At 38.7% G+C, this 27,166-nt stretch overlaps 1 protein-coding gene across 10 annotated transcripts in view; it reads right to left on the bottom strand.

Moving 5' to 3' along the window:
- The window catches only part of ARHGEF9 (Cdc42 guanine nucleotide exchange factor 9), a 197,470-nt gene that overhangs the window by 115,069 nt on the left and 55,235 nt on the right, over window positions 1-27,166 (bottom strand). For 7 of the 10 annotated variants that reach the window (XM_081793610.1, XM_081793603.1, XM_081793604.1 and 4 more), the window contains one exon: window positions 19,059-19,238. The exons of 2 other annotated variants lie outside the window; for them this stretch is intronic. In XM_081793610.1, the coding sequence (XP_081649736.1) occupies window positions 19,059-19,238 (180 nt within the window). Of the gene's footprint in view, window positions 1-9,385; window positions 9,405-19,058; window positions 19,239-27,166 lie in introns of those variants that run through there. One more of the 10 variants, XM_081793612.1, reaches the window with a different exon arrangement.

The raw sequence follows: 27,166 nt of genomic DNA, 5'->3' as shown, positions 1-27,166 counted from the left end.
TTTGAATTGGAGATATTGATATCTTTTGCTTGTGACAAACCATCCTAAGGTGAGAGCTCAAGCCAGAATTGGTGTGGGGTACAGGGAAACACTTCATAGACATAAATATGCCTAATCAGCAAAACTAGATGCCTTTGGCAAAGTTGGCAGATGTCAAATCAACATACAAAAGTAAACAGAATTTTTGTAAATTACTAAATATCATCTAGAGAAAAATATGATTTTACAAAGATATTATTTATAATTATAAAACAATATGTAACTGCTAAAAGTAAATCAAAGAAAATATTCATAGGCACTTTGAAGAAAATAAATAAGTTTTTTGAGAGACATTAAAATTGAAATAAATGGAGAGTGAAAACATGCTTTTAGATAGCCTCAATATTATAAAAATATCAATTCTCTTTAGTTTGATTTAGTGACTAAATTTACTCAAACCAAAATCTCAATGGGGATTTTGGAACACGTAATAAGCTCATTATAAAAGGTATACAAATAAATTTTAAAAAAAGAATAGCCAAGACATTATTATAGTTATAGCCAAGACTATATTATAGTTATAGTAGAACTATAATAATGAAGATAAGCCAATGGAACCAACTGTAAAGTACCAGAAATTCAAATATATATGAGAACAGGATACAGCAGGATCTAGCATTGCAAATTACTAAGAAAATAAGAGTGTGTTTAATAAATGGAAGAAAATAAAATCAGGTCCCTTTATCACACCATATATAACAAATTACCAAGGGATTAAATACTTAAAATTAAAAACAGAGGTATAAAGGGGCACCTGGGTGGCTCAGTCAGTTAAGTCTCTGACTTCGGCTCAGGTCATGATCTCACGGTTTGTGAGTTTGAGCCCCATGGCAGGCTCTGTGCTGACAGCTCAGAGCCTGGATCCTGCTTCAGATTCTCTCTCTCTGCTCCTCGCATGCTCTCTCTCTCTCAAAAATAAATATTTTAAAAATTAAAAAAAACCCAGAGCTATAAAAACTTTCAAAAAACAACTTAGAAGAATGACTTTATGGCCTCAGAAAATTTCTTAAGAAACCAAAAAAAAAAAAGCAAAAACAAGAAGGAAGTCAATAAGTTTCATTACTTTAAGAACTTCTCTCTAAAAAGATAGCATAAATAAAGTAAAAGACAAGCCATAAGCTGGGAGGAAATGTTTGCATAAATTATTAGTCCCCAAAATGTATAAAGAAGGTCTTAAAAATTAAAGAAACACCAACAACACATTAGGAAAAAATGGGAAAAAACTTTAGATACATTTACAGATAAGGAATTATGAATGAATAATAAACCTATGAAAATATGCTCATTTTGTTCAGAAATATTAAAAGTGTAATGTAATACCACAATAAGATGATATTTTACAGCCACCAGATTGGCATGCATTAAAAATTTGACAACAGGGGCGCCTGGGTGGCTTGGTAGGTTAGGCGCCTGACTTTGGCTCAGGTCATGTTCTCACAGTTAGTGGTTCGAGCCCCACGTCAGGCTCTGTACTGACAGCTCAGAACCTGGAGCCTGATTTGGATTCTGTGTCTCCCTCTCTCTGGCCCTCCCCCACTCATGCTCTGTCTCACTCTCTCTCTCTCTCAAAAATAAACATTAAAAAAATTAATGAAATATTAAAAATTAAAAAATTTGACAACAAAAGTGTTCAAAATGTATAGGGGGCAGGAACTAGATGCCTCTGGCAGAAAGCTTATTTAAAGAAACAATAGAGGAAAACTTCCCAAATCTGGGGCACGATATGGACATCCAGGTACTTGAAGCTCAAAGGTCCCTAATCAGGTTCAATCCAAAGAAGACTTTACTCAGAAACATTATAATAAAAATGTCAAAAATTAATGACAAAGAGAAAATCTTGAAAGCAGAAGAGAAAAGGAGCTTTTCATATACAAAAGAACTCCCATAAAGCTATCAATGCATTTCTCAGCAAAAACCTTGCAGGCCAGGAAGGTGGGATGCTTTATTCAAATTACTGAAAGAAAAAGACTGCCAGCCTGGGCACCTGAGTGGCTCAGTCGGTCAAGCATCTGACACTTGACTTTGGTTCATGGGTTTGAGCCCCACATTGGGCTCTGCATTGACAGAGTGGAGCCTGCTTGGGATTCTCTCTCTTCTCCTCCTCTCTCTCCCTCTCCCTTCCTCCCTCTCTCTCTCAAAATAAATTTTAAAAATCACAAATTTATTTTTTAAAAAAGGAAAAGTACTGCCAACCAAGAGTACTTCACCCAGCAAAGCCATCAAAATCAACTGAAAGAGAGATAAAGACATTCTTTTTTTTTTTTTAATTCTTTTTTTTTTAATTTTTTTTTTTTAATATATGAAATTTACTGTCAAATTGGTTTCCATACAACACCCAGTGCTCATCCCAAAAGGTGCCCTCCTCAATACCCATCACCCACCCTGCCCTCCCTCCCACCCCCCATCAACCCTCAGTTTGTTCTCAGTTTTTTTTTTTTTTTTTTTTTTAAATGTTTTTTTTTCAACGTTTTTTTTATTTATTTTTGGGACAGAGAGAGACAGAGCATGAACGGGGGAGGGGCAGAGAGAGAGGGAGACACAGAATCGGAAACAGGCTCCAGGCTCCGAGCCATCAGCCCAGAGCCTGACGCGGGGCTCGAACTCACGGACCGCGAGATCGTGACCTGGCTGAAGTCGGCCGCTTAACCGACTGCGCCACCCAGGCGCCCCTGTTCTCAGTTTTTAACAGTCTCTAATGCTTTGGCTCTCTCCCACTCTAACCTCTTTTTTTTTTTTTTTCCTTCCCCTCCCCCATGGGTTTCTGTTATGTTTCTCAGGATCCACATAAGAGTGAAACCATATGGTATCTGTCTTTCTCTGTATGGCTTATTTCACTTAGCATCACACTCTCCAGTTCCATCCATGTTGCTACAAAAGGCCATATTTCATTTTTTCTCATTGCCACGTAGTATTCCATTGTGTATATAAACCACAATTTCTTTATCCATTCATCATTCTTAAGATAAATAAAAGCTGAAGTTCACCACCACTAGAACTGTATTACAAGGAATGGAGTTCTTCAAGCTGAAAAGAAAGGATGCTGACTAGTAACACAAAATTGTATGAAAGCATAAAACTCACTGGTAAATGTAAATATATAGTCAAACTAAGAATACTCTAATAGAATTGTATGTAAATCAGTTAACTCTAGTATAAAGAATAAATGACAAAAACATTATAAATAACTATAGCTACAATATTTTGTTAATGGATACACAATATAAAAATATGTAAGAAAGTGTTGAATCACTATATTGTACACCTGAAACTAATATTACACTGTATGTTAATTAAGTGGAATTTAAATAAAAACAGAAAAGATATAAGCAATGATATCAAAAACATAAAATGTGTGTGGAGGGTAAAAGTGTTGAGCTTTTGTATTAGGACAAACTTGTTATTAGCTTAAAGTAGACTATTAAAACTCTTAAGATGTTTTGTGTTAGCCTTATGACAACCATAAAACAAAAATCTATAGTAGATACACAAAAGATAAAGAGGAATCAAAGTATACCAGTATAGAAAATAATCAAATCATAAAGGAAGAGAGCAAGAGAGGAAGAAACAAAGAATCTATAAAACACCCAGAAAACAATGAACAAAATGGCAATAATAAGTACTTACCAATAATTACTTTAAGGAAATTGATTAAAATCTCTAATCAAAAGACACAGAGTGACTGAATGGATATAATACAAGACCCAACTATATGCTGGCTATGGGGTTGACTTAAGCTTTAGAGATATATTTAAGGATTCTTAAATTCTACATATGAGTGAAATCATATGTTTTTTGTCTTCCTTTGATTGACTTATTTCACTTAGCATTATATCCTCTAAGTCCATTCATGTTGGTACAAATGGCAAGATTTCATGATTTTTAAAAATGTTTTTTTATTCTGAGAGAGAGAGAGCACAGGTAGAGGAGGAACAGAAAGACACAGAATCCAAAGCAGGCTCCAGGCTCTGAGCTGTCAGCACAGAGCCCAAGGCGGGGCTTGAACTCACAAACTGCAACATCATGACTTGAGCTAAAGCTGGGCGCTCAATTGACTGAGCCACCCAGTAGCCCATAAATTTCATGAATTTTTAATGGCTGAGTAATAATCCATTGTGTGTGTGTGTGTGTGTGTGTGTGTGTGTGTATATATATATATATACCACATCTACTTTATCCATTCAGCTATCAATGAACACTTGGGTTGCTTTCATATCTTGACTATTATAAATAATGCTGCAATAAACATAGGAGTTCATATATCTTTGTGAATTAGTGTCTTCATTTTCTTTGGGTAAATATGTGAAAGTGTAATTACTGGATCATATGGTAATTCTATTTTTAACTTTTTGAGGAACCTGAATACTGTTTTCCACAATGGCTGCACCAATTTGCATTCCCACCAACAGTGTACAAGTTTCCTTTTTCTCTACATCCTTGCCAACACTTGTTATTTCTTGTATTTTTGATTTTATGCATTCTGACATGTGTAAAGTAATATCTCATTGTGGTTTTAATTTGCATTTCCATGATGAATAGAGATGTTGAGCATCTTTTCATGTGTTTGTTGGCCATTGGTATGTCTTCTTTGGAAAAATGTCTATTCAGGAATTTAAGAAACAAAACAAATGAACAACAAAAAAAGAGACAAACAAAAATAGACTATTGAATACAGAGAATGAACTGGTGATTGCCAAAGGGGAAGTGGGTGTGGGGATAGGTAAAATACATAACAGGGATTAAGAATACACTTATCTTGATGAGCACTAAAAATATATAGAATTTTTGAATCATTATATTTTACACCCGAAACTAATAAAATACTGTATGTTAATTATACTTGAGTTAAAAAAATAAAAGAAAAAAAGGATACATCTAGGCTGAAAGTAATGGAAAAACATATTCCATGAATATATAAACCAAAACAGAGTAGGGGTAGTTATAACTATATCAGAAAAAAAAAAGGTTGATTAGAAGTCAAAAACTGTAATAAGAGACAAGGAAGGTAATTATATAATCATAAAGGGATCAATACATCAAGAGGAATAACAATAGTAAATACATGTGCACCCAAAATTGGAACACTGAAATATAGAAAGCAAATATTAACAGATCTGAAGGGAGAAATAACAACACAATAATAGTAGGGGACTTCAGTATCCCACTTTCAACAATTTATAGATCATACAGGAGAAAATCAATAAGGAAACATTGGACCTAAACTACATTTTTTAAAATAATTTTTAATGTTTATTCACTTTTTGAGAGACAGAGACAGAGTGTGAGCAGGGCAGTGGCAGAGAGAGACACACACACAGAATCCGAAGCAGGCTCCAGACTCTGAGCTGTCAGCCCAGAGCCCGATGCAGGGCTTGAACTCAAGATCATGACCTGAGATCATGAAAATTAAAACATTAATGAGATATCACCTCATACATGTTAGCATAGCTAGTCAAAAAGTCAAAAGATAAGAAATGTGGTGAGGATGTGGAGAAAAGTGAGCCCTTGTGCACTATAGGTAGGAATGTAAATTGGTACAGCCATCATGGAAAACAGTTTTGAGGTACCTCAAAAAAATTAAAAGTAGAACTATTATATGATCCAGCAACTCCACTTCTGGGCATATATCCAAAGGATATAAAATCACTGTTTCAAAGAGAAATCTGCACTCCCATGTTCATTACAGCTTTATTCACAGTAGCCAAGATAGGGAAACAACATAAATGCCAGTCAATAGATAAATGGAAAAGAAAATTCCACAAAATGGAATACATAAACAAGGGAATAGTACTGTTTATTTTTTATTTTAAATTAACTTTAAAAATTTTTTTAATTATTTTTTTTTATTTGAGAGGGAGAGAGTGAGCGAGTGGGAGAGAGGAGCAGAGGGAGAGAGAGAGAATCCCAAGCAGGTTCTATGCTCAGTGTGGAGCCCAACATGGGGCTTAATCCCATGTCTTTTGAAGCCAAAACCAAGAGTCAGATAACCAACTGAGCCACTGAGGCACCCCAATATATTAAAAAAGTATATACAGGTATTTGCAACAACTTGGTTGCAACTGGAGGATATTAAACTAAGTGAAATAAGCCAGATACAGAAAGATCACTTCATCTTACTTATATATGGAATCTAAAAAAAAGTCAAATTCATAGTAACAGAAAGTACAATGATGGCTATCAGGGAAAAGGGAAGATATCCATCAAATGATACTAACTTTTAGTTATAAGATGAATAAATTCTGGATATCTAATGTATAGCATGTTGACTATAGGTAATAATAATATATTATACACTTGAAATGTTCTGAGAATTAAACTCAGGTGTTCTTACATAAAAAGTAATAGTAATAGTTAACTACAAGAAGTGATGGATATGTTAAGAAGTTTGTGAAAATAATTTCACAATGTATACATATACCAAAATATTAAATTGTATACCTTAAATATATACAAACTTTCTGTCAAAAATAAATAAGTTTTTAAACATTGAAAAAATATTTCAAATCAAGTAAGTACCCTCAAATATTTCAAATACTTTCCATAGTATATATGTTCAATATGTAGGCATTCAAATATCTATTCAAATCTATATTTAATAGTATAATTGTGACCAAAAAAAAAAAACCATTAGATTTCTCTGAAACAGACTATGCCCCATATTACACCTAAGTCTTCTCCTTTTAATTGGTTTTCATTGGCCTATTGCCTGGTTAGAACTTGATAGAATTTAGGTTTATATTAGTTAAATAGCCACAAAAATAATACTTGTGCCAAATTAAATCACCCAGGATTTATTTCACAAACATTATGTGCAGGGTCTTGTGCTCTTGGGGGAGTAGCAGCAAACAAATAACATGTGTAGACATATACATATTAATTGACTTCCAGGACCTTTAAATGTTCATTTTATCTGTATTTCCTTTGATTTGCAGTCTGTTTGGGATAAAAGAAAGATAAGGGTTCTAGTTAAACTATCCAGATATGGAAGTACAAAACCCTGCCCTCTCTGATTTCAGGATGAAAGCCGCACTAAGGGAGGATGCTGAAATCAAGCTGACCTGAGTTATTCATCTTCCAGAAAGTTCACAATATTTGACAGACATTCAGAAAACCTATTTCGGCATAGTGACCTGGAAAAACACTGGCTTTGAAATCAGAACTGTTATCTTGTCTAGGCCATGCCATTTATTACTATACTGGCAGGGTCTCACTATCTCATCCTGCAGAACTCTACCACTGTCCCAAATCTGGCCTGCTCCTTGTTTAGGGTTCTGCCTTGTATTTCTAACTCCTTGTAGTCCCTATCCAGGCTAAGGTATTCTCCTGTGGCTACTCCAGTCATATGCCTCTCCCTGACCTCAGCTCCTACTAAACAATATTCCTTCCCTATCATCTACCTTCCAACTGCAGACCTGTGTACAAAATACTATGGAGCCCAGGGACTGCGATGAGGGAGGAATGAGGAATGACTGCTAATGGGTATGGGTTTCTTTTAGGAGTGATTAAAAAGTTCTGGAACTAGATGGTGGTGATAGTTGTAAAACATCATAAATGCACTGAGTTCTATACTTTAAAAGACCCAAAATAGTAAATTTTATGTTATGTGTATTTTACCTTAATGAAAAATAATATATAGATTATGAGCTGGAGAAAACTGAGGCCTTCCAAGAGAAATGATTTGGCCAAGGTCACAGAGCTTAGGTAAGACATTTCCCTTCTGCATAAGTTCTCATATCTATCAGACTTCTGTAGGATGGGCTCCAGGTCTAAATTATGTCTGTACAGGGGCACCTGGCTGGCTCAATTGGTTAAGCGTCTGACTTCAGCTCAGGTCATGATCTCATGGTTTGTGGGTTTGAGCCCCACATTGGGCTCTGTGCTGACAGCTCGGAGCCTGGAGCCTGCTTCAGATTCTGTTTCTCCCTCTCTCTTTGCCCCATCCCATTTGTTCAGTCTCTCTCAAAAATAAACATTTTTTAAAAATTTAAATAAAGTACATTTGTACCTCTTCAGTAACAACTTGAGGATCATCTGTTGGATGAACAGATTTATTCTACATACGAGGAAACCATTACTGATTCACTGCACACTGCCTGTGTCTGGATTCCTGATCACCTGCTTAATTGAAGCACAGCCAGCAATTCGATGTTAGACGCACTAATACCAACCATTTGCCATGGCAGCGAAGCTACCTTATCTTCTGTCTACTGACACTGCACTCTACCTACTGGGTTGGACTTTCCCCAAACATGTGCAGTTGGAAGGGTCCTCACTCATCCCGTGCCCTCAGCCCACTCTAATCCATATGGAAAGGTAAACTTCTAAGATCTGGCCTCAGTTCAAGTTTATCTGGCTATATTGCAGCTTCGGGGCTACTGCTGGCCTTGTCTGATTTGTAGCACCATTATTAAATGTGTTACTTAACAGTAACTTATACTTGCCTAATATATAACTGAATGAGGGCATGAGTCCACCCCACATATGACCCTCAGTCTCAAGCCCCACTGAGTCAATAACCTCACTACCTTAATAAGCTTATCAAACAGCTAAAAAGCTGGACAAATTGGCAGAATTTACAGGTCTATTACAACAGCTCTGTTCCCCCAATACATCTTACAAAAGATATTTTTCCAATTCATTTCTGACTGCAATGTAAAACAGTGTTCTAAAATTTATGCAGTCATAAATGAGGGCTAACTGCTTATGTATAGCCCCAGTAAAATTATGCCTGTTGGTAGAAGCCAGAGCAGCCAAGAAACTACACCATTCAATTATATATTCAGCAGACTCATTACTTATAACGCCATTTCTATTAGTTTTGTGAGGCTGGCAGTATCAGCATCTCTGAGCTTCCCTGCAGCCCATGTCTTCATACAAGTGACTAAGTGGAGGAACAGAAGATTTACTGGTCAAATGGCCTCCATCTAGCCACATACAGAGGCCTGGAGAACAGGTGAGGCTTAGTAGACTTCATCTCAGACTTCAGATGTCTGAAGAACTACAGAGTAGAGGGTCAGTGCATTCTGAGGAGGGTGTGGGGGCGGGGTAAAATAAGGACATTACTTCCACTATTAACATTGAAAATTTGCTACTAGTAGTATCATTATTATTGCTTTCTATATGTCAGAACCTACTATCAGTAATTTAAAAGAAATATGCAAAAGGCATAGTTCTGTTTAGTCCTCACAACAAATTAATGAGGTAGGTACTATTACCTCATCAAATTAAAGATGAGGTCACTGAAGCAAAGAAAATACAAGTGATCTGCCCATTGTTATACTGCTAATAAATAGGAAGGCTATATTCTAATCCAGATTTTATCTACAGAGATACTGCCTTAGCCACTTACACCATTTCCATGAGTACAAGTTCCAGAAAGATTTCAGTTCAACATAAGGACAAACTCTCTCAGAGTTGTCTTCACCTACAATCAGTGGTCTGAAAAGATAGGGAGCCACTTGTTAATGGAGGCATAAAAGCAGTGACTGGATGAACACTTAGGAGGTAGGAACATTCTGGAGGTGTTCAAACAGCAACAAGGAAGCTGAATTAGATGACTTTTCATTAACTTTTTACTTAAATTCTAGTTAGCTAACAAACAGTGTAATATTAGTTTCAAGTGCACAATATAGTGATTCCATACTTACATACAACACTCTATGCTCATCACAAGTGCTCTCCTTAATGCCCATCACCTATTTAACCCATCCCCCCACCCACCTCCCCTCAGGTAACCATGAGGTTGTTTTCTATGACTAAGAATCTGATTCTTGGTTTGTCTCTTTTCCCTCCCCTTGCTCATTTGTTTTGTTTCTTAAATTCCACATGTGAGTGAAATCTTATTGTATTTGTCTTTCTCTGATTTATTTCACTTAGCATAATATTCACTAGTTCTATCCATGTCCTTGCAAATGGCAAGATCTCATTCTTTTCTATGGCTGAGTAATATTCCATTGTGTGTGTGTGTGTGTGTGTGTGTGTGTGTGTGTTCTTTATCCATTCATCAGTCAATGGACACTTTGGCTATTTCCATAGTTTGGCTACTGTAGATAATGCTGCTATAAACATTGGGGAGCATATATCCCTTTGAATTAGTATTTTTTTTATTCTTTGGGTAAATGCCTAGTAGTACAATTGCTGTAATATAGGGTAGTTATATTTTTAACTTGTAGAGGAACCTCTACACTGCTTTCCAGAGTGGCTGCACCTGAGTTTGCATTCCCACAAACAATGCAAGAGGGTTCCCTTTTCTCCACATCCTCACCAATACCTGTTGTTTCTTGTGTTGTTGATTTTACCCATTCTGAGAGGTGTGAGGTGATATCTCATTGTAATTTTGATTTCCATTTCTCTGATGATCAGTGATGCTGAGAAAATGTTCATATGTTTGTTGACCATCTGGATGTCTTCTTTGGAAAAATGTCTAATCATGTCTTCTCACTTTTTAATTAGGTAATTTGTTTTTGGAGGGTGCCTGGATGGTTCAATCAGTTAAGTGTCCAACTCTTGATTTTGGCTTATATCAGGATCTCACAGTCGTGAGATCAAGCCCCATGTTGGGCTCCATGCTGAGCATGGAGCCTGCTTGAGATTCTTTCTCCCTCTCTCTCTGCCCCTCCCCTGACCGTGTGTTTCTCTGATCATGTGGTGGAAGGGAAGGAGAGGCAGGAGAGTTTGATCTGCTAAATGTTATCTTCAACTACTTTTTAACAAAGAACTCTGGCCAGGTTCTCAGAAGTTCAGGGCTATTTGGTTGTAACTCCTGCCTAGAGGCTATGGGGTGCACTATATGACATTCAATGTTGCTTTAAATTTGGGAGATTCTAAGAGAAACCTACAGTGTGACCTACTTGAATTTGGAGGAAATCACATGGGTCAGGCAACAGTCAGATTTAGGGTTTTCTCTGAGCTGAAGGTGGCTCCATATTTTAAAAAATCCTCTTCCAATTAGCCAAAGGATGTAGTAAATGATCTCATCCAAAGCATGTGCACAGTGAGAACCCATTAAGATAGATCATGTAAATGCTAATAATGCCATTTTAAATTCTACTATGGAGGAGATAAATTTCTGTAAACTAGAGAGAAAGGCCCTTCCTACTAATGTCAGCCTCAACTCACATATTCTGTAATGAGTCACCTCTAGGTCCACAAACAAGAAACTTCTATGTAGATGATTAAGGCTAAAGGCCTATATCCATTTGAAGCTTGAGTGGATAAACAATGGCTGGCATATATTAAGTCATCACAAGAAAGCAAAACAGTGTTGCCACTGAATGGAGGTAGGTCCTCAAGTGTTAACAGTCTTGTTAGCAGCCCAAGCATATCCTTTCCTGATATTCTACGGCCCAGAAAGCACAGGATTAAGATTCAAGCAGGGAATAACATTGCTAAAAATTATAGATTAGGATGTACAAAACTCAGTCCCTCCACTGAAACAATCAGCTTGCAAATACTGATAGAACCAACTTTTTCAAAATTCTAGAATCTGATCCAAAGCTTACTGCAGTCAGGGATTTCTTAATGCAAAAAGAGGATGCTAAAATGTGTTAGAGAATGTTGAGGCATTTTTGTTCATTTGTCTACTACCCCCTTTTCTCCAGCAGCTGAGAGGCATTCCCACAAGTTTGCATTCCCAAGTTTGCATTCCCACAAACAATGCAAGAGGGTTCCCTTTTCCTCATGCAACTTGCTGGTGCCAGGCTAATGATATTGTTCATAAAATACTGTGGCTGTGTATTTTGACCTGTTTGGCACTTAGGGACAGGCACAGAGAACAGTCAAAAAACAAAACAAAAAAACAACTTTGTTTTGTACCCCTACTCCCTTGGGCTAAAGTGGCTTCCCAGGCAGTGACTGCTTCTGTTAAAATTTTTAAAGATATACATTGCCTATGATCACTTACAGTAAGGCGTGGAAGAAGGGGAAAGTAGAAAACAGACCCAACAGCACAGGAAGGAAGAGACTGAGGAAGAAATTCCTTGGGAGAATAAGGACTCAGAAGGCCACTGCACACACTGAAGAAGTAAGGGTACAACATACATGACTTAGAATAGATTCATGCTCAGAAAAATCCTGAAAGAATTACAGGCTTACACTTTTGGAGGAGTGGGTTACATGAGAGTAGTAGAGCAGTAAAAGAAAACTAAGACAAAACTGTGAGCAGCACAGAGTAGTGTTGAAGAAGTGCCCCAGCTCAGAGCCAAGCTGCAAAGAGCAGGAGAATAACGTTTTTTGTTTGTTCGTTTGTTTGTTTTTCTTGACTTCAGTACTTAAATAATTCTCTGTCAGGTGACTGGCAGACCAATAAGATAACATAACAGAGATTTTAGTCACCACACATGACAAGGAATACAGTCTTTGCATGCGTGCACACACACACACACACACACACACACACAAACTTTGGAAAAGTCGCAAAACAAACAGACCACAGCCCTCAACAATCAACTACAGCTAATCCTGAGGAAGGTGAAGAATCTGATTTCTAGAGTTATGACACTAAAATGTTCAAAATTTCCAGTTTCAATGAAAAACTTACAAGGCATACAAAGAAACAGGAAATTTTGGCCCATTCACAGGGAAAGAAATGAACAGAAATCATACCTGAAGAAGCCCAGACATTATAATTACTAGACAAAGACTAACTGTCTTAAGATTCAGGAGGTCTACATTCAAGTGCTGGTTTTGTCACTAATTCACTACATAAGTTGAGCAAGTCACTTGCATTTTCTGGATTTATGTCTCCTCAGAATTTATACAATCAGGAGGTCGGGCTGATCAGTGGTCACAAGCTGAGACTTGGAGAACCAATTTAGCCCACAGATGTGTTCTGTTTGTCCCTCACAGTATTTCTTTTTTAAAAAAAGTGAATTACTGATCAACACTTAAAGTATGGAGGTTTTTACATAAAATCCAATTTCTGGCTTTTCTTGAAAAAAAAAAAAAACAGAAAATCTCAGCCCACTGGATTTTCCTCCTTCCTACACCCTACCCCATCAATGAGAACCATCAAAATCACTTTTTTTCACTTTAAATTTCATATAGATTTTCAACTGGACACATACCCCAACTTACCCTAGTCTCAGATTGCTTTACTCATGTAAGTTACTGATATGGACCCCATAAAAATCTAAGTTGGCTGCTGCTGGAAAAGATGAGTGTTTCCAATTCTAAATCTACTATGAGTCTAGGGTTTCATACATGTGAAAATCTTCCCCAGAATGCAGCCAAAAAGAGATTCTACATAATTAAAAGCCAAGAAACACTCTGAAACAGTGAGCTTCCCTATAAACAGGAGACAGTTACTGTGACATCTAATCTGTACAATTGCAAGGAATAACAGTAATGACCTGTTTAGCTCATCCTTTCAATCCCTTGCCTCAAGCTAGGCCAGAAACCAGAGAAATCTAGAATTTGAAGAAACAAGGAAAATACATGCTGATGATATCTGAACAGGCTCTTTACTTTCTGACCAAACCTATGCTTTGTCACACAGGCTTCACCTACTACCACAAATAAGATGTGTCCTGTACACATCTTGCCCTCAAGTGGGCAGTAGGTCCTCCCCAGGCCATGACCCAGAGTCAGAAACAAAGCCCCTTTTTACATGGAGACAAACAAAATGAGAGCCAGAATGATTTGGAGTTAGGGCTCAGCATGTAAAAGGAGGCCCACTAGAGGGGTGGGATTTGCTACTTCTAGGTACAATCATATCTCAGCAGTCTGCTCTCAGCTCCCAGGGGGGAAATCAGCCCAGGAAAGCAGCTGAAGATGTCAATAGCTACATATGGGGACTGATGTTCAGAAAGCTGTAATTTACTTAACCTAATTGCTGGCAAGGTACATCAACTCCTGCATTGTTTTTGTAAAGCCATATCCCAAGTTCAGAAGGGAGAAAATCTGATAACACACACAGACACACACACACAAACACACATACAGAATAAAATTCTGAAAAACAGGAAATTCAAATATTTGGCTGGGTAGAAGGCACATATACCTAGCAATTTATAAAGCAGCCAAAATGGTATCAAACTTCCTAATTACAGGTAACCAAGATACCACAGGTTACAGAATATTTTCATAATACTCAATTATCCCCATTTTACAGGGAGGAAAACTGAGTTTCAAAGATGTACAGAAAGCTGCTCAAGCTGCACATCTAACAGCACAAATGATGCAAGAATCTGGGTTGCTTACAAAAGCAAAAATAAACTTTCTCACAATAGAAAGTTTCTGCACAGTGAAGGAAACAATCAACAAAACTAAGGGGTAGTCTACAGAATGGTTGAAGATACTTGCAAATGATGTATCTGATAAAGCATTAGTATCCAAAATATATAAAGAACTTATAAAACTCGACACCCAAAAAAAACACAAATAATTCAGTTAAAAATGAGCAGAAGACATGAATAGACATTTTCCAAAGAAGACAAATAGATGGCCTACAGACACAAGAAAAGATGCTCAACATCACTCATTATCAGGGAAATGGAAATCAAAACTACAGTGAATATCATCTCACACCTGTCAGAATGGCTAAAATTAACAACACAGGAAACCATGGGTGTTGGTGAGAATCTGGAGAAAGGGGAACCCTGTTACACTGTTGATGGGGATGCAAACTGGTGCAGACACTCTGGAAAACAGTATGTAGGTTTCTCAAAAAGTTAAACATAGAACTACCCCATGATCCAGCAATTGCACTCCTAGGAATTTACCCAAAGGATACCAAAATATTGAGTTGAAGGGATACATGCACCCTGATGTTTACAACAGCATTATCAACAATAGCCAAACTATGGAAACAGCTCAAATGCCCATTGACTGATGAGTGGATAAAGATGTGGTACACAGACACACACACACACACACACACACACACACAGACACACACACTGGAATACTATTCAGCCATAAAAAGGAATGAAATCCTGCCATTTACAATGATGTGGATGGAGCTAGAGAAATAATGCTATGTGAAATAAATCAGTCAGAGAAAGACAAATACCATATGATTTCACTCATATTTGGAATTTAAGAAATAAAACAAATGAACATGGGTCGGGGAGAGAGAGAGACAAACCAAGAAATAGACTCTAAACTATTGAGAACAAATTGGTGGTTACTGGAGGGGAGGTGGTGGCAGGAGGCGTGGCAGGTTGGGGGGATGAGTTAAATAGGTGATGGTATTAAGGAAGGCACTTGTGATGAGCACCAGAAGTGATTAATCACTAAATTCTACACCTGAAGCTAATACTGCATTGTATGTTAACTAGCTGGAATTTAACTAAAAACTTGGAAACTAAAAGAATTTGCATTCCTTAGACTCCACACTGGATTTTAACTTAATAAAAAGTAAGGCTAGCTTGGACAGAACTACCCTAAGAACCCTTGATTATCTATCCTAGGACTGGGGTGCTCATGCAACAATGGGACTTCCAGGTAGGGAATGGGGATGCCCCACTACATCAGTGACCAAGTTGGTTCAATGATCCACAAAGGTGTCCAGTTGGTATGGAGTTCAGTGGAAAGTTTTTTCCCTCCTAATATACTTTCATGTTATGTGCCAAACAACCTAGGGATGATGTTTTCAAGGAGTTACTGAATCTCAGGTCAAGGTGAGTCTGGATAAAGCAGGTCACTGTCCTATAACATGAAGGTACAGTATCCCAGAAAGTCACCCATGTACCTACCAACTACATCAGCACTAATAAAGATTCATAGTTCAATGTGATTTCCTTCTATGTCCTACCTATACATGTCAGAGCTTGAATAAATTCTAGAAGGTGCTTCAGAAATAAAGGAGAAAATAAAAGCCCATGATCATATACCAAATGGTTGAGAGATCCATGACTAGGACTCAGGTATATCATTTCTTAATATAGCTAGTACCATTTCCATGATACCATTCTAACCTCAACCAAAATCAATGTAGAATAATGGAGACAGCAATTTTATTTTAAAATATCTACTACTAGAAAATATCTACTAGATAAGAGTCTATACAACCTCCATCATTCAATCCCTTGAGTATCACAAAATCCCACCAGAAATGTAAACCTAAACATAAATTCTAATAAAGGAGAATTGAAAGAGATAATATTCATAACATTCATGAAACAGCCTGACCCCGTTTCTTTTTACTTATAACACCACAACAGCTGGCCCCTAGGGTTCCATGTACTCCCAAGTAGAGGTGTGAAAAATTCAACTATTATTAAAACAAAAAGGTTCACAATGATCAAATGCTCATTCTGAATACAATCTGAGGCAACATGTAATGCGATCTTAATTTCTCAAAGAATAAATATTAGTATAGTAGATAGAATATTGGATCTCTAAATTATGATTTGGACCCTGTCATTAACGGCCCTAGTCTGTTATCACAGTCCTCAGTCTAGACTTGTGCTAATACAGTAGCAACTAGCCACATGTGGCTAATGAACACCTGAAATGTGACTAATATAAATGAAGATATACTGCCATTATAGAATACACACCAAATTTCAGTAGAAAAATATATTATTAACAATTTTCATAGTGATAATATATATTATGTGATAATATTTTGGATACATTGGGTTAAGAAAATATATTAAAATTAATTCCATCTGTATTTTTGTATTTTTTTTCTTTTTTTACTGTGGCTACTAGAAAAATTTAATTATATTTGTGGCTTGAATTTGTGATTCATGTGGCTCACATTTGTGGCTAACATTATATTTCTTTTTTATTTATTAAATTTTAGTTAACATACAATATAATATTAGTTTCAGAAGTAGAATTTAGTGATTCATCAGTTACATACAACACTATTCTGGTATAGAGCAGTGGTTCTCAACATCAAAGATTCTGATTTAACTAGCCTGGAGCCTGAGTTTTGATGTTTAAAAAAAAAACATTTTGATGGTTTTTTTTTTTTCACCCATGTGGTTTATTTCATCATGCAGCCAGGGCAGAAAACCCTAGGCTAGACTCTGTCATGCATGCCTGAGCCAGTCAGTGGTCTTCTCAAAAGTAAGCTTCAGCTGCTGGGAATGTGTGCTTCTCCTGGTCTTGGAAGCAGAAGCATAAATGCCAGTTCACTGATATGCTAAAGCTTGGCTCTGCCATTTGCCTCCCTGAATCACTCTGCCCCATCCATTTATTTACTGTTTATTATAAAAATGACATTTCACAGAAAGTCAAATACATTTGAATTGGGGTAACACTGGGGTACAGTTTAATCCTTCCTTTAAAGAAAGGTCTGTCAGCACAAGACACACAAGCTGTTTCTTTACAGGACCACACACTAATCCTAAAGACCCATGGTTACTGATGTTTTCTTTCTGATTACCCCTGGGACCAATTCATCAAGCAGCAAGGCTAAGCTGGAACAGAGATGACGCTTGAAGACTGATGGAAGATGCCACATACATAGAAGAAAAAGGATTGGATATTTCATTAGGAGATTTTCAGGACAGAAGAGGATGAAAGCTCATTTTGTCTACCTCTCTGCTTCTGAGTACTGACCTCACCTAAATAATTCCAACCAGATAACAGTGTTTCCTAGGTTTACAGCCCTCCAAGAAAGGAGGCCTTTTTTAACCACTAAGGCCAGCCTTGATACATAGACCTTTTGGAGCTAATAACGTGGTGGGGTGATAATGAGGAGGATAATACTGGTGATAAATCAAGTTACCATTTGCCAGTTACCCACCATGTGCCAAGCACTGTGCTAAACACTTTAGACCTTTATGTGATCTCATTTAATCCTCATAAAATTCTGTTATCCTTATTTTTCAGATGAGGAAATCAAGGTTCAGGGAGCTGAAGTCTTTCCAAAAGCCATGGAGTTGGGAGTTAGTAAAGCTGAAATTGCATTGTGGGTTATCTGACTCCAAATGTCCTGCTCCTTCCCTCATGTCACAATGTCATGATAATCCTGATGCCCTTCGTCTTCCAGGAGCCCAAGCCACTCTGATATTTTGTTTGGCATCAGGTATCTTACAAAAGAAACTAACAAAACGTGATAGGCTGTGGTAGGGATGATCATAAGACATCCTAACGTAGCTTTCATATTTGTACTGCCACAAAGTCATTTCACTGTGATCTCTACTGGCATGAAAGAACTGTCAACACCATTTTGTGGATGGGGGTTGGGGGAATCAGAGCCCACAATTACCAGCAAAAAAACAAAAACATATTCTAGCTCATAACTCTAAGGAAGGCCAAAAGCTGAGACATCAGGCCAGTGCTCTTCCCCCATAGCATTCTGCTAATTGATAACCCAGAGGAAGCAGAAACTGCTAAGGAAACCTTTCTCAAGAGCCCCTTCTATTAAGGGCCAGGTTCTTCATGGCACAATGTCAAAAGGGCCAAGACCTTAAAAGCCCCATCAAGGTGACTGCTTCCCACCCTGAACACATCTTAAATCCCAGTCACCTCACTCAAAGTAAGATATGCAATCAGTAAATTCTAGCCCCTGAGAGGGTAGAGAGCCCACACTCTTACATTAATAGCTGAAGACAACACACAGGGGTGTTCACACTTTCCTAAATAAGAGAAAGAAGCAAAGGAGGCAGAGAGGAGTGAGGAGGGGAGGAGGAAGGAAGGGAGACATCTATAAAACGAAAGAAAAGGGGAGACAAGGAAAATAGTGAAATCAGAAAAGAAGAGATATAAGAAAGGCAAAAGTTCACAGCATTATAAAGTTAAGAGTCTTCAAAAACCATCAAGGCCAAAAGGGAAGTGATTTGTACAAAGTGATTTGTACTTAGGAGACAGGAGGCATGAGGCAGAATATGGGAATTGTTAAAATAAATAAGGGATAAAAAGAAAAGACTCAAAATTAGAAGGGAAAAGATTAAAGGAGGCTCAAGTCCTCAGTAAAAAAAAAAAAAAAAAAAAAAAAGAAGGAAAAATTGTGAGAGGAGCCACCAGGAGAGAAATGAACAGGAGAAAAGAGGCTGGTGAAAGGGGAGCCAGGGGCAGGTAGCCAAGGAGACAAGAGAGGGGAGTGAAGGCTGACTGACACTCACCCTCACAAAGCTGGCAGGAAACCATCCCTCCTCATCGTCGATCTGGCCCCACCACCAATCCTTGTTGGAAGCATCCAAGACTTTGATGACGTCGCCAGCTTTAAATGCCAACTCCCGGTTGGCCATGGTGACGTGATCCCATACTGCCTCAGCACTAACGATGGAATCTCCAGTGATCAGCTTAGGAGACAAAATGAGAATGTGTTCAGTCCACACAGCTGGCTACCTTACTTGCCCTTTACCCCACCCACAGAACTCTACTAGTTATGGAAAAACTGACATACTAGTGGTGAAGGGTTGGGGAGAGGGAGATGGCACTGGGAAGCACAAGCTCCACTGGACCACAAGACAAACAATACTTGTCAACTTTCCATTAGCCAGTGGATGGAATGACCCAGAATGTGAATATGAACTACATAAGCCTTATGCTTTTATCCCTACTCATTAGATCCTTCCCCAGAAAAGAAAGAAAGTTCCAGTGCATCTTCTCTTGGTGCTTAAAGGCAGCCCTGGGTCTGGAATGGGTGAAGAGGTTAAAATCAAAGGTTAAAATGAAGATCAAACATATTTGTTCTAGATTCTCTGTATTCCTCCCTGTTTCGTCCTCCTTCTTGGAACTGACCAATTGAGAGTTGGTGGTACATTATTTAACACCACTATAACCCACCCCCAAGGGGTTACACATCATGGCATTCCTCACACACAATGGACTCCAGTCCTGCAGCCTCCTGTTCTCACCCACACATGATGCCATCCAGAGAGGTCATGGGTGTGAAAGAATATGGCTTCCTGTGATGCCTTGCTTCCATAAAACTCAACCTTGGCATAAATTCATTCAGTGATTTGTACCACCACCCTATGAGATACGTAGGGGGTCTAGGTTGAATCCTGCATTTGACAGATGGCAAAACTGAGTCACAAGGAAGCTAAGGAGTGAACTTAGGATCACACAGCAAGACAGGGGCTGTGCAAAGACCTTAACCCTGGTCATTAAAGTCTATGACCAGTAGGACTGCGATCCACACAGTAACAGGAAGACATCTATCCCAGTTCCACACCCCTCCCCCCCCACACACATTCACAACACTCATCTAAGCACAGTGATGAGGATGGGGGTGAGAAAAGAGTCTGCCTCTCTCTGGCTGCCATCCTGACCCCTATGTTGTTTGTTACCCTTTTTACCCAGCTGTTTACAGCCTATATGGGCCATCAATCTTCCTGGCATTTGGAGAAACAGATTCTAGAATAGAGAACATATGTCCTGTCAAGGCAAGGGATTCAAGAATTCTCTCTCTAGCACTAAATTTCTGAATATGTTCTCTATATGTTAACTTTTCCATCAATCTGTTTTGAGGAAGGACTGATTCTCTAAGGCAATTGTGGCTCCACAAGCCCAAAGACAAAACGGTTCAAAAATAACAGAGACAGAATATAGAATATGCATCCTCTCACATAGGTCTGTCTTTCAATATGCCAACTAGAGAATAACCCCATGGTCATGAAATTAGCACATAACACATTGCATACACATGAAAACATATCCAATAACTGATCTTTTGACTTAGTTAAGGCATTCTGTTGGTCAGGTACAGCATGGGGGGCTCCTGATCATGGATGCAAGAGAGATTTCCAGTAGGACTTTTTATAACACTACCTTTCAAGTGTTTCATGCTTTACAGTTTACAATGTATTTTCACATCTACTGTATCACTTGATCCTCACTGAATGAGCAAGGTGTCACTATTACCCATATTTTAAAGATAAGGAAACTGAGGCTATGATAGGTAACCTGTGCTTTGGTCAATCATACAAGTTGATAATAATGGAGCCTGGCCTTCTGACTGCATATGCTCTAATGCCCATCATACCATACTACCAATGTCTGCTCATTAGCTATACTGAACTCATAAAATTCCATCCATAATATCTCAAACCATATAACTCCTATTCTTAAAGAATCCCAAAGAAGGAGATATGGACAGCTACCTTTAAGTGACTAGTTCCCCTTCCTATGAGAAGATTTATTTTTATGTTGAACCTGTTTTCTTCCAATTGCACTGAAAGTCAATTTCTTCTTGTTCTGACTTCAGTGGAGAAGAATTGCTGGTCACTTGCCTCAATAGAATAAATGTTCATAAAGAAATTTCCCCTCTCCTGCCAAAGATAGTTTCCAACTGGGTGTTGCGAGGGCTCAATAAGCACATACAGCCCTAAATCACAGCATGAAGACTTGTAGCTTAAGGCTATATCCTTGGCTTTTTACCAAAGGTCAAGAGTATCTTGGCATCAATTACCAATCCTTTGCTCAGGACACTATCTATGATGCTGTCTTAGGTACCCTAGGCCCAGGTCTGGCTGATTCCACTGCCTGTATTCTTTCTACAGTCATCTTTCCAACCTTATGCTTGGCTCTTCCCAGCAGCAGTTGGCTCACTCTTGTCCCCAATTAGTCCAGCTGACCTGCCTAGGCCCTCAGATCAGAGATCCCAGCTATACTCTGGACAAGGTCAATATAGGATCCAGGGTCCATAAACAAACTGTAAGTCTGTTGTCAGGGCCTACTTGGAATCAAAGGCAGTCAGAACTGGAAACCATTTCAAGGATCATCAATGTTGAGTCCTCATTTTATAGATCAGGTATAATACAACAGGAGTAATTTGCCTACAGTCAGCAGATGGCCAGCCTCCTAGACCATTTTTTTTCCCAAAGTAACACCATAGATAGAGAAGGTAGAAAAGAACACCTGGATTTAAGACCTTACTCTACTACTTGCTAAAGGTGTGATGATAATGATAGTGATGATGACGACAATGATGATAATATTAGATAATATAGAGTACTTGCTATATGTTAGGCACTATTCTAAGTACTTTACACACATTAATTCATTGAAGCTTCACAACAGCCCTATGAGAAAATACTATTATTATTCCTATCTTACAGGTGAGGAAACTGAAGTTCAGAGAGGTTAAATAACTTTCCTAAATTTATACAGCTGATAAGTATTGAAGACATAATTCAAATGCAGCTACAATTTGGCTCCAGTGTCTGCTCTTATAAGCTATCGTGCCATTGGGTGGGTTGGTTATACTGTTAAAAATGTATAATTCTATATTCCCACCTGCTTCATGAATTACAACATACTGAACCAAGAGTTGATGGATGTGTGTGCAGACATGAAAGGAAGACTAATCCAGAAGGGGTTGGTAGCTGCATGGGGCTCCTGTGCTTTCCAGTCACAAATATAAGCAGGTATAAGGGGGACGCTACTCCCCCATCCTCTGAGTTGTTTTAAAAGTGAACTAAATTTGGGCTGGAAATTGGTTTCACATCCTCCTTTTGTGTACAGGATTGACTTAAATTGCTACATTTTTTAAATAAATATGCACTTTGCTCACCCATTTTCCATACAGCACTCATTCAGTGAGCTTCCACCATTGTCTTCTTATTGTGATTCAGGCCTAGTCCTTACATGAAGATCAAAGGCCCTTCAGGCACCAACACTGAATGCCCTTCAAGCAGTATGCAAAATGGTTAAGGGCAAGCAAACCTAGCTTCAAATCTGGCTTTCCTACTTTAGAAAGTATCAGTGACTTCTAGACTTGAAACACCACCCCCACCCCCAAATCAACTTTGACTTCTTCCTTTTCTTCAAACTAGATTTAAGATCCTTCAAACAGTACTCCATCCTACCTTTCTAGCTGTCCTTCTCCAACTCTCCCACCCCCTCTTAACAGCCCTTTCCAAATTCTACTGCCTGTTTGCCATCAAATTCCCCATAGTTTTTAACTATGGGAGATGAGGAATAGAAGAGTCAGAGAAACAAACCAAAATGGAACTTTCAGCATGTAATTAGGATACCAAGGAGCACAATATCACAAAAGCCAAGGAGAACAGTTTCATGATATACAACTTTTGTAATCAATTTCTTCATATATAAAATGGGGATAATAATATCTGCCTCACAGGCAGGGTAGTAGAGAGGGCAAACTGAGTACTGTATGTACAGTGCCTACTGCAGTACTTGGTACATGTTGGCCTAGTACAAGACTTCAGAGGAAGGGAGGAACATATGTGGCTGTTAGGCTCTAGAGTAATTTTGTGGGACACTGAAAATAGGCCTTAAAGAATGGGTAGGATTGTAACATATTGAAGAGTGATCAGGAAAGGCATCTGAGGCAAAGGAATTAGGAATGAGACTACATAAAGTCTCAGAGGTGAAAACTATGGGGAATTTGATGGCAAACAGGTAGTGGAATTTGGAGAGGGCTGGGAAGAGGGGATTGGGGGAGTTGGGGAAGGACAGCTGGAAAGGTAGTATGGAGTCCTGTTTGAAGGCTCTTAAATCTAGTTTGAGGAAAAGGAAGAAATCAAAGTAGATTTGGGGGTGGGGGTGGTGTTTCAAGTCAAAGTGTCATGAGAGTAAGTTACATGAGGAAATGCTGGTTTGGGAGGGGGAAAAAGAGATGACAAATTTTCTCTCCAATGTGTTGAATATGGGGGGCCAGCAAGATATGCAGGTAGATTTCAAGTTCAAGAGATATCAGGAGAGATAGTTATATAGGTTTTGGAGTCAATGGCTCAGAAATTGTGGAAACCAAGGAAGTTTTCCCTGGAAGAAAGTGCTAAGAAAGAAGATCAGAAACCTCAGGAAACAGCAACAATGGGAGGTGAGGAAGAGAAGAAGAGCCAGAGAAACAAATGAAGCTTTCATTACCTAATGAGAATACCAAGGAGTGTAATCTTGCAAAAGCCAAGGCCAAGAGTTTTAAGTAGCAGGAGATGATAAAATTATCAAATGGTACAGAGCTATAAAATGAAGAAAGCCAATAAATGGCCATTTGGGAGTAGCTATATCAGCTGTTAAATTCTTTACATCTTAAACTGGTTTATACCCCACCCCCCTCCAAAAACCTTAATTTCCTAATTGTCCCCACCCGTTTATCTTGCAAGTCCAACATAAAGTCAGAAGATGGTACTTACTGGGTTACTCCAACAAGGTACCCAAATAGCTCTTGGCCTTAGGACAGTGCTGATGTGACCTCTAACAAAATAATTCCTAATCCCCAGAATATTTCAGGTAGAGAAACAAATATAGGTTGGCTCTTGCTCAGACTTGCCAGTGAGTGGGACACACAGTGCTCTGTACCCCAAAACTAAAGACACTTTTGGGCATGAATGAGAAGATGGGGAGGAGGAAGACTCATAATATCATTCTTAAAAAAGGAATGAGATCCTATTTATTTTTGTCTAGATTTCCCAGGATAATACTAATTATCAAATATTCTTTTCCATTGATACTATAAGTAGATACATTTGTTATCATACCCATTTTTTTCTGACTTTTAACCTAGAAATATGACCACAACACCCTACAGGAATTGACCTCTAAGAGTTTGACTTCTAAGCCTGGTCGCTGGTCAAAATTGAAGCATGTGTCTACAGTTAACTTGGAGTGGCCAGTGGGCCCTTTCAGAGGGAAGGAAATAAGGCAGGGAAAAAAAGTGAGGAAGAAAGTAAAATAGGGAGTAAGAATGGGGTGACTGGGTGGCTCAGTTGGTTAAGTGTCCAACTTTGGCTCAGGTCATGATCTCACAGTTCGTGAGTTCAAGTCCCACATCGGGCTCTGTGCTGACAGCTCAGAGCCTGGAGCCTGTTTCAGATTCTGTCTCCTTCTCTCTCTGCCCCTCCCCTGCTCATGCCCTTTCTCTGTCCAAAAAATAAATAGACATTAAAAAAATTTAAAAAATAGGGAGTAAGAAAAATCTATATTTGTTGAAAACACATGTGAGGCATTGGGCAAGGGACTTTGTGATCTTAATCTTTATAACTCACCAAGGTAAACATTAACATCCCATTTTTACTGACGATAATCTGTGACACTAAGCAAGTAGCCCACAGTCACCCAGTTATTAACTGGTAGAGCAGATTTGAATTATTAGCTGGCCTTACTCTACAACCTTGCTTTTGCCATTCCCCCACAAGAAGGCAGATAGAAGACTCCCAGCTGGTTTCTCCTTCCAGGAATACCAGCCCACCCTGTGAATGACCTAGAGTAGTAGTTCTCAACCCTCTGGAGGGTTTATTAAAACACAGACTACTAGGCCCCCAAGTCTGACTCTCTGATTCAGTTGGTCTTAAGTAAGACTTGAGAATTTTCATTTCAAAAAAGTTCCCATGTGATGCCTATGCTGCTGGTTCACAGACACACTTGGTGAACCACCACCCTGAAGGACCATCATAGTATAGGCTTCACCCTTGCCTCTCCAGGTGTTTCATTCTCCTCAGGGATCCCCATGTGATCCTGTACATTGGGCTCCCTGCCTGTCCACAAGATCTCCTTCAGTGGTTGGTATGTCTGAGAAAGGATATTTTGGGCCATGTAAGGAGTATTCCCAATGCCAGGTCTTGCCAACATAGAAAAATCCCTGGGATCCTAGTTATGCAGAGCCATAACACTTGTCTTCATTTTCTTGCTCTTTCCCTCTAGCTGAACAGTACCACCCCTAAATAGTTATATAATTGTCCAGGGTGACTGTCATAAATATTAGAGTTTTAATAGCAAGAAGCAGAAGGGGGAAATGTTAAAAAATAAAAATGTGTTGTGCAAAATAGCAAATGTGTCAATTGCCATGAAGGTAGCTGACCTGGGCCTGCCTTCTGAGAAGCTTCACGGGACAATAAGAAGGGACATGAGGCATCTTTGTCTCTGTAAGGTTTTCTCGGTTGGTGCCTGCCCCCATCCTTTCAGAAGGTCCCCTTCTTCAACAGCTAGGCATTGACAAGAGCAAAATCCTCCCCTTGATTCCTTTTAGGTACATATAAAATAGGCTGGGATTTTATTCTCTCTCCTGAATAGTCTTTTTTTAATACAGCCTTGTAAACAGATTCTGGCTATCTTGCCCAAAGTGTTTAAGGACAACAGTCTTCCCCACCTGGAAAGGCATGACCCAGGCTGTTTCAACAACAGCTAGGAGGCATCATTGCATAAAGCAAAGACTGGCCATTGAATGAAGCTCTGCCAGTAACTTCTTGAATAAACCTGAGTAATTACTTTACCTGTCTCAGTCTTTTTATCAGTAAAGTTACAGACTTGAACCAGACAGACAATCTCTTAAGTCACCTCCAGCTCTGGCTTTCTATTGAGGCTAACATTTCAGCGTCTCAAAGAACAGAAATTTCATTATTACAATGTATTTCTTCTCACTCGCCTTTGTGTTTAATAGGATGCTTTTACAACTCAGGAAAATGAGAAACTGGAGCTGAATATAACTCATTCAGGCATTGCTGTTCACCCAAGCTAGTTGAACTGGCTGGGAAAACTGAGGAATGAGTTTTCCACTTTGGACCCTTGACTACCACATTCAAAAGTCAGAGAAATCATCTTTCTCATGTCATCAGCTCTCGCACCTCCAGTCCCATATTCCCAACTTCCTACTCTAGATTTCAATGGATGGCCTGCTACACTGCCAATAAAACATATGTAAAACTTATCATATGCCCCCATTCCCATCCTTCCTAATTTTTCCCATTTCTAATTCCTCTTCTTGGCATGCTGTTGTTTTTTTCCATGTGTCTGTCTCTCAGATATGACCCTTTATCTTCATTTCCAATGGCCCATCCTAGGTATGGCCCTTATCACCTCAAGTTGCCTCTCAATTGGCCTTCCTGCTGCCCACAGGTCTCTCTCTCTGCTTAACCTACTCATTAATGATGCATTTCTTAAAACTTGTTTGATGGTGCCACTATCCATGCTCACAAAGACTTAATAACTCCCTACAGTCAATCTTTCAAAGCTCTTCTTAATCAAGCCCTCACCTATAGATCAAACCCTTATCTTGATCCAGGCAGGGACCTTCCACTCTAGCCAAATTTATCCTCTTGCAGGCAGATGCAGTCCTAACTCCATGCTTCTGATTCATCAAAATCCTTAGCCACGGTTAAGTATAGGAACACTGGAACTAGGCTGCCTCTTCCTATCTGTGTGATGTTGGCCTGCCTGTTCCTCAATTCCTCACCCGATAACTCCAACTTATATCCTTTCTCCTCTTGCCCCTTTCACTAATTTCTAAGTAGGATGAGAAGGAAATAAGGCAATATGGATTTAT

This window comes from Panthera onca, chromosome X, assembly GCF_046562875.1.
Source record: "Panthera onca isolate mPanOnc1 chromosome X, mPanOnc1 haplotype 2, whole genome shotgun sequence".
Lineage (NCBI taxonomy): Eukaryota > Metazoa > Chordata > Mammalia > Carnivora > Felidae > Panthera > Panthera onca.
Note: the sequence above shows the minus strand (reverse complement) of the source record. Positions and strands in the feature narration are given on the sequence as shown.